This window comes from Cavia porcellus, unplaced genomic scaffold (assembly GCF_034190915.1).
Source record: "Cavia porcellus strain 051 isolate PalLab524CR breed Dunkin Hartley unplaced genomic scaffold, mCavPor4.1 scaffold_28, whole genome shotgun sequence".
Lineage (NCBI taxonomy): Eukaryota > Metazoa > Chordata > Mammalia > Rodentia > Caviidae > Cavia > Cavia porcellus.
The window spans coordinates 38031243-38047491 of NW_026947511.1; the positions used below are offsets into that span (position 1 = coordinate 38031243).

The 16249-nt window shown below is 41.0% G+C and overlaps 1 protein-coding gene across 2 annotated transcripts; it reads right to left on the reverse strand.

Annotated features, from left to right (window-relative positions):
* Positions 1 to 19: 19 nt before the first annotated feature.
* On the reverse strand, positions 20 to 16245 carry Slc25a27 (solute carrier family 25 member 27). 2 transcript variants are annotated; one of them, XM_003473825.5, is made up of 9 exons: positions 16014 to 16245; positions 13185 to 13376; positions 11481 to 11565; positions 9634 to 9756; positions 7618 to 7730; positions 6883 to 6967; positions 5596 to 5688; positions 4949 to 5051; positions 20 to 1662 (listed from the first exon to the last, which is right to left on the reverse strand). In XM_003473825.5, the coding sequence occupies exons 1-9, from the start codon at positions 16117 to 16119 to the stop codon at positions 1591 to 1593; spliced, it is 972 nt and encodes a 323-aa protein (XP_003473873.1). In that variant the 5' UTR covers positions 16120 to 16245; the 3' UTR covers positions 20 to 1590. The 2 variants fall into 2 exon arrangements, with proteins under 2 accessions (XP_003473873.1, XP_005005408.1); XM_005005351.4 differs by having other exon boundaries at positions 20 to 1410; positions 16014 to 16244.
* Positions 16246 to 16249: the final 4 nt, after the last annotated feature.

A 16249-nucleotide genomic window follows, 5' to 3' on the forward strand; every position in this document is an offset into this window, starting at 1 on the left:
AAAATGGAGATAGATCAACTTTTCATGGTTCAGTTTGCATATAATTATTTTGATGACGTTTTTACATACATTTAAAAATTACAAAACATAAAAAAAACAAAGTTTCCCCAAGGCAGCTCAGTGCAGAACACTTGGGAATTTAAGCACACAATAGACATATTAAATATACTTGACAACTTAATTACAGATTGACAAACACAATGGGAAAGTAGGACAATTCAAAGCTTTGAAGAGATTAAACTCTACATTCTGCAACTAGAAAAAGGTTAACCTACTGCATATTAGCACAGCACATTAGAATACATTTTTAAAGTGTACTCCCCCCTGGAAAATGGCAGTGATTGTACATTGGTGCCACCACATTGCACTTGTAGATCCCTTTCTGTCCATCATTGACCCTGTACATTGGGAATTCCATTTCATTAGTGCCACAGTCTTTCTTGGGCCTGCTCTTCGGAGTTTTCCTATTTTAACAGTTTCAGCCTCTACCCTTATCTGACATCACCCATCCAGAATACCGCTGTTAAAGATTTGGGTGAGCTGGTGAATCTGGAAAAAATCTATTACCTTTCTAAAATAAGAGATTGAATTTGAAGGTTGGAGCATGACTGTGTACGGACAGCTGATCATATCTCAGTAGGACACTATCAGACTGCGATTCAGGGGTGGGGTGATGTTTTGAGTTCTTGCTCTCTCCTAGAGTCATTAGTGTTAGGGAGGGTCTAAGAAAGGACCCACAGAGCTAGTGGGCTTCTGTCTTGTTTTTGAAAGACCAATAAAAGTCCACTGGCCATAAAAGGTCCTTTGCAAGAGGACCTGCGAGGCTGAGCTCTGATCACCAGTTGCAGTTCTTATGGATCGGGAGACCTGTGAGCTGGTGACAATTCTGAGTTGTAAAGGGAACTGCCACTGACTAGCCCCAAGTCAGTGGCTATCAGGGAGTCACTACTGGCAAGTGTGCAGACCACTTAATACAACACTAGTGACCACAACCTTGTCTCTCCTTGAAATACAAACATCATCTCAACTTGACTTCATTTGTCCTCCACTAGGGAAACTCAAAATGTTTATTCATGAACTTTCATTTGCCTCCCAGTTGTTTATACCATGTATACTTCAACAATAGAACAATAAGTCCTTGACCTTCAGCTATAAATGCCAACATAGTAGTCTGAGTGGACTTCTGAAGCACAGGTGTGCATATATGTATACATTCTTGTACATTCCACAGTCCGCTCAGATCTGAGAGGCCGGTGCCGCCCGCTACTTCTCTTCCCAGCAAGCTCTTCGCACAGGGTAGTGTCAGAGGCCAGGCCTTCCTGCCAAGGTGAAAGTGGCCAGCGTTCTCTTCTTCTTTATAAATACTGTGCCGGGTTTCACTGGGTGGTCTTGTGAGATCGGACTAGATCACTTTTAGACAAAAAGAGGAGTCAAAAAGAACTTGGGTTTCCAGAGGAAGAAAAAAGTGCTGCCCCCTATAAATCACAGTCTCAGTGGAGTAAAGTGTCTTCCTAAAGAGGTAGAAATAATAGGGGGTGTGTGTTGCAGATGCCCACATTCAATAATACTGAGCACTGTATCTGTAAGGGCTTAAAATGGACTGACTCCACTCAGCTCTCTGATTTTTTCATAAGTAAGCCAGAACACCAATGACCAAGGGGTCTGAAAGATTAACCAAAGAAGTTAGTGCGTATTTCAAAGCCACGATCAATCATCTACAAATATGCATTTACATCGTCGAGTGACAAAGTCATTTTGAATCTACTGAAGCTGAAAACAAGTATTTTGTCTTTTACCTTTGGAAAGTACTTTATAGTTTACAAAGTGTCTTAATGGCTCATTCATCACAGATTTCTCTAAGAGGTAGTTTACAAAACAAAGGAAAAGTAATAACATCTCTGCTTTACAGATGAGCACTGAGGCTTAGCCGTCACCTGCCTGCTGGTGTGGGGTAGAGCTGAACCAGAGCTTCCTGTGGTCCACCTGAGTGGTTTCCACTGGAGCATCCTGGATAAGGGCCAGAACCTGGGACACTTCTAAGGAAGCTGGTCCTCATTGGTTTTGTACATTCAGTGTGGCAACCTGACATGTCTCTGGTGAGTTAGATCATAACACCTACAGCTGTTGTCTCACAGTATCTGCAAGGCTTGACTTGGAGTTGAACAGAGACACAGCAATCTCTTGAGGAAATTATAAAAGGGTACTGGCAGAAGATATAAATGCTAAGGGGTAACCATCAGAACAAAGAAAGGGATCTAACTGGATTTAATTTCTGATCCAGACGTATTGGAGAAGAAATCTTCCTACTCAAGACATAAGCTTAAGCAATTAGAGCACAGAAACCATTTGGGTAGAGAGTTTATAACAAGAGATGTCATGTGTGGAAATACTGAGTACTTTATGTTTTATTAGTAACCTGAGAATTTATTAAATAGCAGATTTAGGAAACATATCTTTATCAGATATAGATAAAATAAGGAACATAAAGGGGTAAAGATACTATATTGTTATGAAAATAAAAATGAAGTGAGCCAACGTCATGGCAGTCAGATGCCACCGCCCCTCACTGCTGCGGTAGTCAGAGCTCTTCATGCCAGTAGCAACACGGTAGCAACAAAGTCAAGGGGCAAATGAAATAAGCCTTCAGTAGTGCTGAGCAGCACAAGGGCCGGCTACCTCCAGCTCGTAGTAGGGATGGTGATGGAGTCTGGTTGGGTTCAGTAGGCTTAAGGAAGGATCAAGTGGCTGAAGAAGACGGTATGAAGTGACCGGGGTCTGCCAGCCCCTCACACGGTGGGGGTGTACACTGCATTTACTCAGTAGTTTTCTCCCTGGCACAGCTTAGACTCTATCTGTGATGTAAGTGCAGGGGATCCCATGTTGCTTCCTCTGGTCTGGCTTTTGTTGTAACTGCTAGGAACATGCAGAATCCTTTCCTATGCCTGTTACTGTGGGGCAGGGCTCTCTTTGATATTCTTATGTATAGGTTCACAAACAATTTGCTGGTGAAGTTGCACTCTGAAGGCCCATTTTGTTGGTGGGGCTTATGAGTCAGGCTTCTGAGCTCTGAGTCACCAGGTCACCGCTGGGGCAAACCCATAAGGTGGTGGTACTGGTGATCTGGGCCAGATAGCTGCCTTTCTTCCCTAACTCCTCTCCTCACTGCACCCTTCATCTTCTTTCAACATTTCTGTAAACCAGCTACACACCTTGAGCATCAGCATCCACTGCAGCACAAAAGGACGTGTTGGAGCTCAGATCTGTAGTCAGTTTCCAGGTCTGCCATACACAAACTCTCTGATCTGGCTACTCATTTTTGTGTTAATAAACACCTAGGTACTTTCAGGGTCAGCTTATGCCCAAAGTTTCATGACCACTATCTGTGGACAGTGCTCAAATGTGAATCTCCACCTCCATTTCTCTACCTGTATATTAAGCTGGTCACCCAGACAGACATTTCCACCTGGACATGCTGTGGCTATCCAAACGCACAGCTACAAACCTTCTTCCTTGCCAAAGAGCCTCCGTGGAAACACTGCTCTGGTCCTTGATGCCTCCCTATCCTCTCTCCATCTATTCTCTTGTCCTCAATCATGTCTCTACATCCTCCCTAAATCCTAAAACTCTTTCCAATCACCTTCTTCTGCCCCACCAGCAAAGTCTCAATTTATCTTTCATTTGGCAGTATTCCTAGCCTTTCCAAAACCTAGGGAAACCCAAGAAATCCTCCCGAGAATGCAGATTCCTCTGGCCATCATCATGGCTGTAGCTCTCAGGCCCCTCATCTTCCTGCTTCTGCCCCACTCTGGCTGGCCCCTCCCGCTGCTGCTCTTCTGCCACCCAGGTGCCCAGCTGAGAGTCCTGCAGCTCCTGTCCTCATCAAGCTCTCTCTCACTGTAGCTCTCTGTGTCCCTCTGACTTGGCTGAGTCTTACTCGTCTTTCAAACCTCAGTGCAGACATATCCAGGGAGACCTCTTTAATTGTCCGGTGCATACAGCATGGACAGCATGTAGCTGCCATGTCAAAACATGGGCCACTTCTAGCTTTGTATCCCCGGCAAAGTCCTCAGTGCAGGGCTTTGCATGGAGGAAGTGCTCTATTAAATATACATAAAATATTACATATTATGTTATATTAATCTTTGTTTAAGTTTCTACATCATAACTGATGCAAAATATTTGCATAGCTCACCTTTATATTATATATGTTACATTACTTAAGCATACCAATTCTACATCTTAGTTCATATTAGTAAAAAAATAACATCTATACCAAATAAGGATGATATAATGCTTTCTTACAAAGTGGAGTTTTTTGGTGTGTGTGTGACAATAAGTATTAATAGGTCATGTAATACTTACCATCAAAGTAACAATTTTGTTTGCAATAGTAAAATTTTCCTAAGAAAGTTCTTTTTTATGAAATCTTTGCACCTATGCAATCAATTATCTTTTAGCTCCACAGACTTATGAAGGATTTATATTACCAGAGATCTAACTATTAGCTACTTTTCCCCTATCTGTTAATGGAGATGCAGTGGTACCTCAGTTCAGGAACTCGAATCTTTCCACTCCTCTGTTCACAAACCAAGTTGGATGAGAACCAAATCAAACTCAATGGTTAGATTCAGTGTTGACCGTATGGGAAAATCTGATTCAGTCCTCATCCAGTCTGGTTTGTGACCAGAATCATGAAGAGAATTGAATTTGTGAATCAAAACACCACTGTAAGTGACTTATTTCACCTTAATCTGCCAACAAAAGTGATATGACTCTGAGGAAAGGTGAAAGAAAACTAAACACAATTTTACAAAGAAAAGTTGGACCTTGGATTTGAGGGCAGGGCCTTGTCATAAACCGGAAGAGAAAAGGAAAAATATTTATGGGTTGACACTAATTTAAATATAACAAAAAGAAGAAAAAAGGAAGAATTGAATCCTAACTTTACCATTCGCAGCCAAGATGGTAAAAAGCCTTTGTACAGACTCATGAACCCTTCGCCCTGAACAGCCTGAACCAAGCAGTCGGTCGACGATTTGTACAAAAGTCCCCTATGGAGGAAACGAGAGAGCAAGGTTAAGTTGATTCCATATAAGCACATGCACAGATCAAATAAAATGGTTTAAGGAAACATCTTATAGTAGGTGTGGATACAGATGCAGATAGCTTTGTTTCAGATTAAAGATAATTCTATGGCTGATCTTCTGTCTCATCCCACCCCTGGTCTCATATTTATGCTGCCTGACTCTTCCAAGGAGAGCACACTATTTTGTATCAAACTGAATTCTCTATGTTACCTGAAAGTCCTAAGCTTCTGAAGAAAGTGCTCTGTGAATTCTCAGCAGAATATGCTTTCAAACACTCTTTGAAAACAATACAGTCACAATGAATATCTTGTATCTAAATAACATGATTGCTGATTAGCTTATTTCCTCAAATACAAGTACTTTTTGTCAAAGAGGAGATAATTTCATAAAAAAATTTCCAAACTAATTACAGAAACACATAAATAGCTTCCTGTCAAGAATAACTGCATCTTTAAAGTACAGTATTACCGACATTCAACCCCAAGAATACTGAGGAGTTTTTGATTACCTTCCTTGTTTATCTCGTGGTTGGTTCATTATTCGGCTTTTGATGACATCAGCCGGTGTTCCCAAAATAGAAGCTACCAGTCCAGAACATAAACTGTAGCACAAACAAATGAAATGGAAAGACAATACACAGTGGCTTCAGTGTCACTTAAGAGTGAGGAATTGATATTGGAAAAGATGTTAAAAAAGAATGGAATACTAAACATGTTACTATGGTATTCTTCATAATTATTCTTTTTTGGCTTAAAATTAATATTGAATACATTAATGTGAGGCAGAAAAAAAATCACAAAAAGAATGGTAGGCAACCGATACGCAGTGCACACCTGCCGGGCAGGCCCCTGAAAGACACTCTGAACTTGTGCTCTGTGTGTGAAGAGGACGAGGAGAAATTAGTGATCTGACATGCTGCCAAATGCAATGGAAAATAAAACAGGAACGCGTGACTGGGTGATGACAGGCAGACGGGGAAGGGCTCCAGGGTGGCAGCAGAAGGCAGTCACCTAGAAGAACCTGGAGGAGCAGCCATACAAACAGACGGAAGAGCAGCAGCCAGAGCCCAAGTCAGGGATCTTAAGGGTCATTGGTTGGACACTGTTAACACACTTCTGGACTATCTCAGCAGCGCAGAGGGAGCTAGGATTTGGAACCCACCTCAGAAGCTAATGAAAGGACTGTAAGTTAAAAGAAGGTAGATACTGAAAAGCAATGCATTCTAATGGCAAATAGGAAATTATATTGTAAAGAGAATAAGATTGTGTCCCGTCCCAAAATACCTTCCTTTCCCTCTCTAGGAAAAGCCTATCCCTTCAGATAATCTTCTGTAATCTAATTCCTGGGCCCTTCCAGGGGCTACTCTTCCTTCCTCTGATTCCTGCAGTGGCCAGTCCCTTTTTCAGCCTTTAATCTCATCTTGCGCCCCCTGCTGGAAGCTCCAGGCAGAACTTGTGCTCCTCTACTGGCTCCACCTGCCTGCAGCACAGGCCCTTAACAGAAGAGGTGTGTCCGGTTCATCTGCTGACCCGGGCTGTCGGTAATAGCCAGAGCCTGCCTAGGGATGCTACCACCAAGCTGGAAATTCTTTGAGAGGCTTAATCTGCAATTTCATCTCATTTTGTCTGTCTTTTCTCCTTTAAGAAAATGACTCTTTGTAAATGCATTACGATCTTTCTCTAAGGATACCACCACTAGATTCCCGATCGAAAGAGACCAGAAGTTAGAATTTACCCCTAAAACAGAAGGAAAGATAAAGGAAAGAAAATGGAGTCAAACTATAACAATCACTCACCTGGACAAACCATGAGTCATGATATTGTCCTCAAGTGACATATTCAAAACCAAGTAGTGCTTCACTGTGTCATAAGTGGTTAAATCTAACAATGGAAAGAGAAAGTTAAATGTTTACTTGTATTCATGACTGAAGGTCTTTTGTGTTGAGAATATGCTAGACTTGGCACAGGAATGTGCCCTGGAATGAAAGGTGGAGGGAGGGAGAACTAGAAAGCTGCAGGGCGGAAGAAAAGAGGAAGAGACAGGCGCCCTATTGTATCACTGAACCTCTTGAGTCTGACTAGGCGCAAAGTCAACTCAGCCCTGCCTTCTCTGTATGCAAACAGATAAATTCCTTTGTGAGCCAAAGGCTGAGCTGAGGCCTTGCATTAAAAACAAATGTCCCAACCACTCTTCCACATCAAACTTCTTACATTTTTCTTCTACTGAAAACAGAGCTATGAAACAGAAGGGTGATATCTAACATTGGAGACTTATAAAGATTATCCACACCACGCATTAATAAACTAATGGAGGCAAGGATGGACAGGAACATTCGTTTGTTCACCAAGTATCTCAGTGCCCACCATGTGCCTGGTGCTGTTCTAGTCACTGGAGAAAGAGCCATGGACAAGAGAAACTCAAACCCCTGTTCCCTGTTAAGGGAAGAGACAGATATTCACATTCCTGATAAGAGGACTTATAGCTCTCAATGCAACTGGAACTTGTTGGAATCCAGTAATATTGCCATTACCTCCCATGTTTACCAGCGCCGCTCTCTGTATGTTGGGTATCCAGCCGGCCCACAGCCCACGTATTCCTCCTTCCGCTAAGATTTTTGCAAATGCATGGTGCACACCACGAAATCTAAGGAATATAAAAGTGCAGTGTGAAAATGATGTATCCTTGCACACAGAACATATTGGATAAGTTTCATCCATAGCTGTCATAATTTGCAGTAAAGTAATCAAAACCATTAAGAAATTAAGAGAATGTCCATGAGTCTAATTCCCAATAAACTTATTTCTTTAGCATACAGGCCGTCACTTAGATTTAAACATTTTTTAACAGGAATCACTATAAGTTGTGTTACTTTCTTTTTCTGATTATTTCAAGGACTAAAAATACTATTCTTGACAGGTCATCAGTAGACATACTAACTAGAGAAGGAAAGAGTAGTTGTTAGATTTCTGGGTTCATTTTACTGGTGATGAAGAGGACCTGCAAGTTTTAAACTTCTGCCATTTGGCATTAAAAAAATCCCTGACTCTTGGGTCTGGGTGGCAGCTCAGTGTACAGTTCTTGCCTGGCACACACAGGACCCTGGGTTCAATCCTCAGCACTAAACACACACACACACACACACACACACACACACACACACACACACAATTATTGGCTCTCTTGTACTCTCACAAAATAAACCATATTTTTAGATCAAAAAGTAGAAAGGAGAATTTAAGCATTCTTAGAGTAATTTTAGTTTTGTGAAAATTTACTACCCATTTTTATTTTGCTTATTTTTCAGGAGACAGATGAAAACTGATGCTGAACCATGAACCAAACCTGGAAGCCTCTGCTATATAAAAGAAAATTCTGAGCCTTTATACTCAGAAAAACCTGAAGTCAAATCCACCATTCCCACTGTAGCTTTGTGGTTTCCACACAGTTATTACATGTTCTGAATCACCCCATGTCAGTTTTGACATGGATAGCTATTATTAAGCTACAGAGGAAGTTATAATCACAAACAATGATTTGAGCTCAAATGTACTGACCCCCTAGTAAGTTCCTGGAATTTATACTCAAAAATGCATTTTAATCCTGAAACACTATGAATTATATTCCAATTTATATTTGAGAAAACTGGCTAGAATGTTTAAAGAATTTGATTGCTATTACAAAGCTAAAATGAGGTAAAGGTTGGCTTTGGATTTTTAGGTTCGTTGCAAGGTTCACGCTCTTTATTACAAGTACAGACAAGCCAGGACTTTCTAACGTTAGAGATAAAGAAGAAAACAACTGGGGAATCAACTAAACATGTAAGTATTTTGGAATTCTAACGCCAATTTCCCCCTCAACCCCGCCAAGGTTGCACCATTTCTTCCTGCTACTTAGTAATTGCACGTTGTTCCACAATGAGAAAATGAGCCCTGGCATTCTGTACACTCCTTCCTTAGTCAGAGTTGTGTCTTTTCTCCTCTTGGAGAAAGTAAAGGGGTTTTATATCACAAAACCATTTAAATGTTCTTGAGGGCTTTGGGATATAGGCTGAATCGGATCAGACAAGAAATTAGGAACAATTTGTAAGACTGACCTGGTTAACTTTCCTTTTTTTCTGGAGGAAAAGGGAAAAGCAAGGCTTTTGGAGCCAAGCATCTTCACTAGGTGTCATGAAAAAATTTTGAGAGAGGCTCTGTTAAAGATGAAACTACAGACACTGGAAACGTTTAATGACTTCCACAACACCAAGCCACCGTGGCAAAGCTGGAGTTCATACAAGGACAAATTTTAATGATCAGTTTCTGCAGCTCATTCTGCACAGGGGATAAGTCTAAATGCCCAGGCTGGGAGCAGCAGGGGAGAGTCATGAACAGGTGTGAATTACCTGATAAACAACATGTACGTTTCACTGTGGAGAGAAACAATCCAGATTAGCTGGTAGCATTAATACTATTTGTGAATTCCGAAAGTATGTTCACCAGGTAACTGTTCAAACTGTGATGGGGGAAAGGGAAAAAGGAAAATATCAGTTAATGGGAAAACCTACCTCAGGGGTTTCCCTTCAAGTTTCCTTTTTCCTTCCATTTGCATCTGAACCTTCACTAGGTCAGTTGGGTTGGCTAAAAATTGGCCAATAACACCAGCCATCATCCCTCCAATGACTGATTTCCTAATTGCAGAAGGAGACATGTTTTCTGTTAAAAAGTTGCCAGTGACTTCAACATATTTTATGGTGAACTAGCACCAAACTAGTATAAGCTCTGGGTAAGAATTTAAGACAAAGGGCAGACACAAATACACACAGGAAAAGAAAGTACATGGTTTGATTGTTTATGGCAGGGCTAGTGGACCACAAGGAACAAAAACAAAAATCTGAAGATTCAAGCCTCACATGCCCTGAAATCCACAGGGAAGGCACAACTGCATTAAAGACCTAAGTGCCTGAATAGATAATTTGACTCCAGTTTAATTCTGACTGTAGGAGAATAAAAACAGCATAGATGCAAGCCACCTAACAGATAAAGGCTGGTGAACCAAATGGTGAAAACTACCAGTTTAAGTAGTATCCCAAATGAAGGGGGATTGAAAATATTTCTCTTTCTACAGAAACCTTCCATTGCTAAACAGGTCCTTTTCCCAGCTCAGCCATCAGTGTGCAAGGCCACACTGAATGATTATAATCACACAGAAGGAGCTGGGCCAAAGGATCATACATTTAAACTTCTAAACAATACTTTGTGCTACAAAAAGGCTATAGTAGCTTACATTTCCCCTTATAGTTTGAAAAAGATACTTCTATTAATTTCCCTGATTATTAATAATGCTGAACATTTTTACATCTTTAATAATGAACATTTATATTTCTTTGGGGGGACTATCAATACCTTTTCCTTATTTTTCGATTGTATTCATGCTTTTATTGACTTACTAGTTGGGAGTCTCACATGCATGATTTACACTAACCTATTTCTTTATGTCTCTGTTATAAGTGTTAGGTACTTGCAAATGTTATACTTTCTACAACAAAACAAAAGCCTAACAGGTCTGACTTCTGTAACTATAACACTAAAAGAAAAGCACAGGCAGACCTTCCTCAAGTTCCACAACTGCAGAGTGGGTATCTGAGCCCCTCTTTGCCTGACCCTAAAGTCCAGAGTTCCACAACAGGGAGAAACAAGGCACTTACTCCAAGTCATTAGGGTTCAGAACTGGCAATGACATGATGGCAGTATGAAATCTCACAAAGAGTCACAAAATGGAGAAATATATTATTATAGGGACCAGCTTGAATCAGACAGGGAGTCTAGACATCAAGCCACACCCACAGCTAGGACGCTCAGCCATGGGTGAGGTGAAAGTTAGGAGAGGGACACCTCAGTTAACACCCAAGGGCTCTGTCTCAGCACTGTGCTCTTCCCTTGGGAGACACAGATGCCTAACACTGGGTGCTCACTGTGAAGCCACACAGGAGGGGGCTTATTGAGCAGAAAAGGTGACAAAGAGATGAAGAAGGGATACTGGGAGACCCTAGAGCTGGGCCTCCAAAATGTCAAAGATGGAGGTGACTCAGAGGAACATCAAAATACACAATCCAAGCAGGGTTATTCAACCTACCTTCTTTTTGCCCTCTATTTTAATGTTAAAGTAAAAAATATAAAAAAGGAAGTTTTGTATATACCCATACTATACTATGTATTTTGAAAATTCCTCTTCATTTAAAACCATTAGGGCAATGGGCAGTGGACAATGAGGAAAGATGGTCCGTAGGCTGGACATGCCAGAAATGATAACTTAAGGCAATTTTAACACAAATGTGCAATCCTACATACATACATCACAGGTAAACATACATGCCTTTATAGTGTACAGTACTATTTTCCAAACGAAACTTACCAAAGGGGATAATGCTCATCTTCGTTTTTGCCAAACACAACTTCTCGGAGATGTTCGTAAGTGACCATCCGACCTCCAGAGTACACTGTAAAACAGGTCATTAACAAAAGGCAAATTCAGTTCTTTTGCTTAATAAAGCAAGAGGACATTCTGAGCTAGCATGTCCCTCTATTGCTGTGACACACACCCACCACACAGGGGTTTCTTGGTATTTCTCCAGCTGAGGCAGGGCCCTGTAGGTCTCAGGCCTTTCAGCTCATTGTCTCATCACTCTAAAGTAGCTTCTCTCCTCTCCATTTGTGAACTCTACCATATCTTTCAAGACTCAACTCAAAGAATATGTTTTCCTGCACAATGTATTTTGATATAGCAATAATCAAACTAATTGGCAATCAACTGGTTTTTCTTGCTCTATCAGACATGAGATCCTACAGGCAATTTCTGCTTCTTTGCAGTATATCAAAGGCCCTGGTTCATAGCTTGGTACACAAAGGGATTTTCACTGAATAAGTATATCTAATCTCTTTGAAAAATTTATTTCATTAACATAATTTTTCAGTCAAGTTTCAAACGTGTGAAATGAAAACTATAAGATGATGTGCCAGCAAAACTACAAATGAAAAGAAGCAAAACTCTGAACGATGATGGGAAACAAATATTCTAAAAGATGGAACATCAACTTACTAAAATCAATACATAGTATTCACTCAGTGAGGTTTTCATAACATTTCAGGAAGTTTAACTTTGTATTTTAAGATAATCAAAATATATGACACACCAAACAGTAAACTGTCTCTGTACAATTCTGGCTAGCTTTCGATGAATACACACCAGCTTTCTGATTTACTAATCTTTAAAAATACCAACCCAAAATATTAGAACTCAGCACTTTTCTGACCAATGGTGCTTGCACACCCAAAGAAACGTGAGGTGGAGGAGAAAATGCCACCCTTGTCCAGCCCCTTTAGAAGCCAAGTTTATTGTTCCTGCCCACAAGCTAAGAAGTCAGTAATTTTCAGTGACCTTGGGAGCAGAGGACGATGTGCTTACACTGGCACAGCTGCTGCTGCCCTGCCATGGTTCCCAGTAACGGCCTCCAGACCTAGTTAGGCGGAAGTCACCTGTGTCACATTTAGCGTATGGCTAGTGTTGGCTTGGACAAGGATCCCTGTTCTCTTTCACACCGCCTAGCTACTAATATATGGCACAAAGACTCATGAGACTTGGCATTGTAGTAAACAAGTGATTCTCAAAAGACATAAAACATATTCTGTGTTTAAAGTTTACAAAGTAGAAGATGGTATCCATTGTTGAATCTTTAAAAAATTTTACTATGAAAAATTGCAACATGTAGGGAAGTAGAGAAAATAATATGACAACTCACTTTGTATCTACTATTAAAATTTATCAATTGTTAACACAGTTGCACAATGGGCTTCTTTTTCTCCTTAATTATTTTAAAGTACCTTCCAGACAGCATAATAGCTCGTCCCTCCATATTTTAGTATGCATTTATAAAATCCGAGGGGATTAATTCCTTAACAACAAATTGGTAGTTCCTTTTCTGCCAAAAAGATCATATGCTCCTTGGTTATATGGGTAGGGGAAAAAGGTGCTGGCTAGTTTCTGGATACAGTTTTAAAAAGCAAAGGAGATGAACACAGAACTCATAACAAACTTACCAGCTAGAATCAAGATAAATACCTACGTGTCTGTAAATGGCGGGTGTCACTCCTTGCCAAAGCTTTAGAAAGCCTTCCTCCTGGATGATTCCTAGGGCTGTGCGCATCATGCCCCTATAGGGGGCAGGTTCTCTCGAACTGTCTCCCAACCGTGCCAGAGCGGCTTCTCCTTGCATTTGGAGTCGAGTTTTTGTGAGATCGAGGGGAAAGGTTGCTAACGAAAAAGAACAAATGAGGGGGAAAACCCACAACATTCAGAGAAATCAACAAACAAAAATTCTAAAAGCAGAGGACTAATGTTTTCCTAAGACTGATGAGAGCTTAGAATCATTTGATTCTCGCACACTCAGAAATGTAACACAATTACTGCACCAGATCATTCCAGATTACCAGTAAAAACCAAAAAAGTGACAACACTTGAGTTTTGCATTCAGAAAGTTCAGAATAAAATCCACTTTAAAACTTCATTTGCTTTGCAACGAGAAATAATTTAAAGGACCTATTTTCTGTGATGCACCCCTGACAATAGCCATGACATTTAAGATTTTAGAAGTTTAGAAACCATGCTATATATTCTTATTTACTACAATGAACACAAAGTCATCCATAATTTCATGGATGACTTCCTTTTTTGGTACCAAGAATCAAACTCAGGACTTCCCACTTGCCAGGCAGGAGCTGTGCCACTGAACTATATCCCTGGTCCTCATGAGTGACTTTCACATGCCAATGAATCACGGACCTGATGTGTGTGGTATGGAAGATATGTTAAGATATTATAACATTTTCTTTCATATACAAGGATAGCATGCTCAGTATTCTTTCAGTTAAGTGATATATTGAATTGTTTTTCCAGTATTGATAAGTTTTGTGTATGACCTTCTAAAGGTGTTTGTAAAAACTGTTCATATTTTGAATTAAAGATAGATCTTTTATTGTAGAACAGTTAAACTGCCTGACCCACATAAGGAATGCCAAGTTCTTAACTGTATACAATGTCCTGATAACTAAAATAACGACATTCAGGTAACTTTGTGAACATTACTGACATTATATAAGACTTTTCAATAGGCATGCTTTCTCTAAGAGAAAATAGAACAAGCAGAGGGGCAAAGTATATTAAATCTTACTGCTTGCTTTGGAAAGTTAATATCTTGCCAAAAGTTTCCCTAAAAGAAAAGTAGCTTGTATGTAGAAACTTAAAATAATTTTGTATTGCATATGAATGTAAAAAAAAATAAAAGAAGTAGAAACCTCTGTTTAAGCATCAATGAAACCTCTCAAGCTAATTTTTTCCTTCTTTTGGGTTAATTCATGTTTCAAGTTCTTATCCTAAATTAGTTTGCACTCAGAACCATCCCATATTTTGCTTTTCTGCCCCCCCCCCGTCCACATACTGCACACAATTCTCTCTGTGAATTTTTAACAGGAGGAATGTTCTTGTATAAAAGCCACTTAGTCACAGGAGAGAAACAGCAGTTTTTTAAAAACCTGAAAATACATCTATTACTCAGCCATCTGATTTTAGATTTCTTTAACATCTGATGAACTTTGTTTCAGTAAGAACAATGAAAAGTAAAAATTTTCCATTAGCTTGGAGAGGAAATGGAAAAACCAGAAGCCTAAAGGCAAGAATGGAAGAATGCAAAGGATGAAACAACAGAACATGAGCTGGCTATGGTAGAAGAAGAAAATAAAATCGTATTAGATAGACTGACATGTATTTACAAGTGACAAATGCATCAGATATGCACCTTATTTCTTTTCTTTTTGATGAGCAAGGAAATGTACAAATAATTTTGAAATACACAGATAAAACACTCTACTCACAAATCCCTAGGAAGAAACACCACTGGCTTATGTAAGGGCACCATAATCCCACTCTAAGTGGTCCCAAGTTTTCTATGACTCAGGGAGATACGACTGTTTTGAGTTCTTATGAGACCTGAAAATAGCTTCATCATAAGTGGTACACTGCAATTGTCTCTCTTTGCATGTCTCTCCAACTGCCTGTAAGAAGGCCAAATCAGGGTCTTTTCATTCATTACCCATACCCTAGTCCTGTAGTATTATTATCATGTCACAATCCATTGGTGCCTTGCCTTGGATTTAGCATTTATATATTCTTGACTGCTCAGTAATCTCCCTTAAAATAAACAGGTAATGGATGAGTTCAACTCAAAGAGGTCAGGAGCTGCTCAGTAGTGAATGGTTAATAACTGAAATCCCACAAGGCAGGTCCACAACTTGGACCCAAAAGGCACAGAGATCCCACGACAGAGATGTTACCAACAAGTATGAAGAGTAGATGGTTTTTAAAAGGCTCAAGGCAAGATGATTGCAGGGGAGCGTGTAGAAGTTCCCACCAGGCACAGGAGCACTCCTGAGGCTCCTGCGGACTCGAAAGAAAGAAGGCAGACCTGCAAGGACTTAGGCCTGTACCTGCCTCGGCCTTTTCAATCCAGGGGGCAAAGCTCGGGCGCCTCCATCCTTTCCTCCCTCTGTTCCTCCCTCCCTCCATCAATCCATCCACCCTCCGCCATCTCCCCACCCCTTCTTCTCTCTACATTCCTTCATCCCACCACCCATTCCTCACCTCTCCATCCCGCCATCCACGTTCCATCCTTCCATCTTTCCCTTCACCTTTCCTTCCTTCCGACCCTCCCTCCTTTCATCCATTCCGCCTTAACTCCATCCACTCCTCCATTCTCCCTTCCATCCATTCTTCCACTTCTGCATCCCTCTACCCACTCCTCCTTCCATCCCTCCCTCCGTCTATCCCTCCGTCCTTCTCCATCCTCCCTCCATTTCTCCCTCGACGATGTTGTAGCTGCCCGCTGGAAGCCCATACCTAGCTCGGCCACGGTAGCCGCGCAGCCTGACAGCAAGAACTTGCTCGCCCGGGGCCATCGCTGCGCGAGCGGCGATGACGAGTCCTCGTCTTCTGGGACGGACATGCAGCGAGATGGGACAGCGGCGCGAGACAGCGGGTCGGCAGGTGCCTAGGGACATCGCCCCTTGCTGCTGCCGGCAGAGTAACGGTCCAGCTCGGTGCCCGGACGCTGGGGGCTTCTGGGAGTTGTAGTC

What these genes read in the sequence shown, in the direction of transcription:
- Slc25a27 (XM_003473825.5), bottom strand. Translation starts at nt 16,119, where the DNA reads ATGTCCGTCCCAGAAGACGAGGACTCGTCATCGCCGCTCGCGCAGCGA. An exon ending in GATGAGCATTATCCCCTTTG is followed by an intron (nt 9,757 to 11,480) that starts GTAAGTTTCGTT and finishes TTCTGCAATTAG; the next exon opens with GAAATCAGTCATTGGAGGGA. An exon ending in GGCGCTGGTAAACATGGGAG is followed by an intron (nt 6,968 to 7,617) that starts GTAATGGCAATA and finishes TTCCATTGTTAG; the next exon opens with ATTTAACCACTTATGACACA.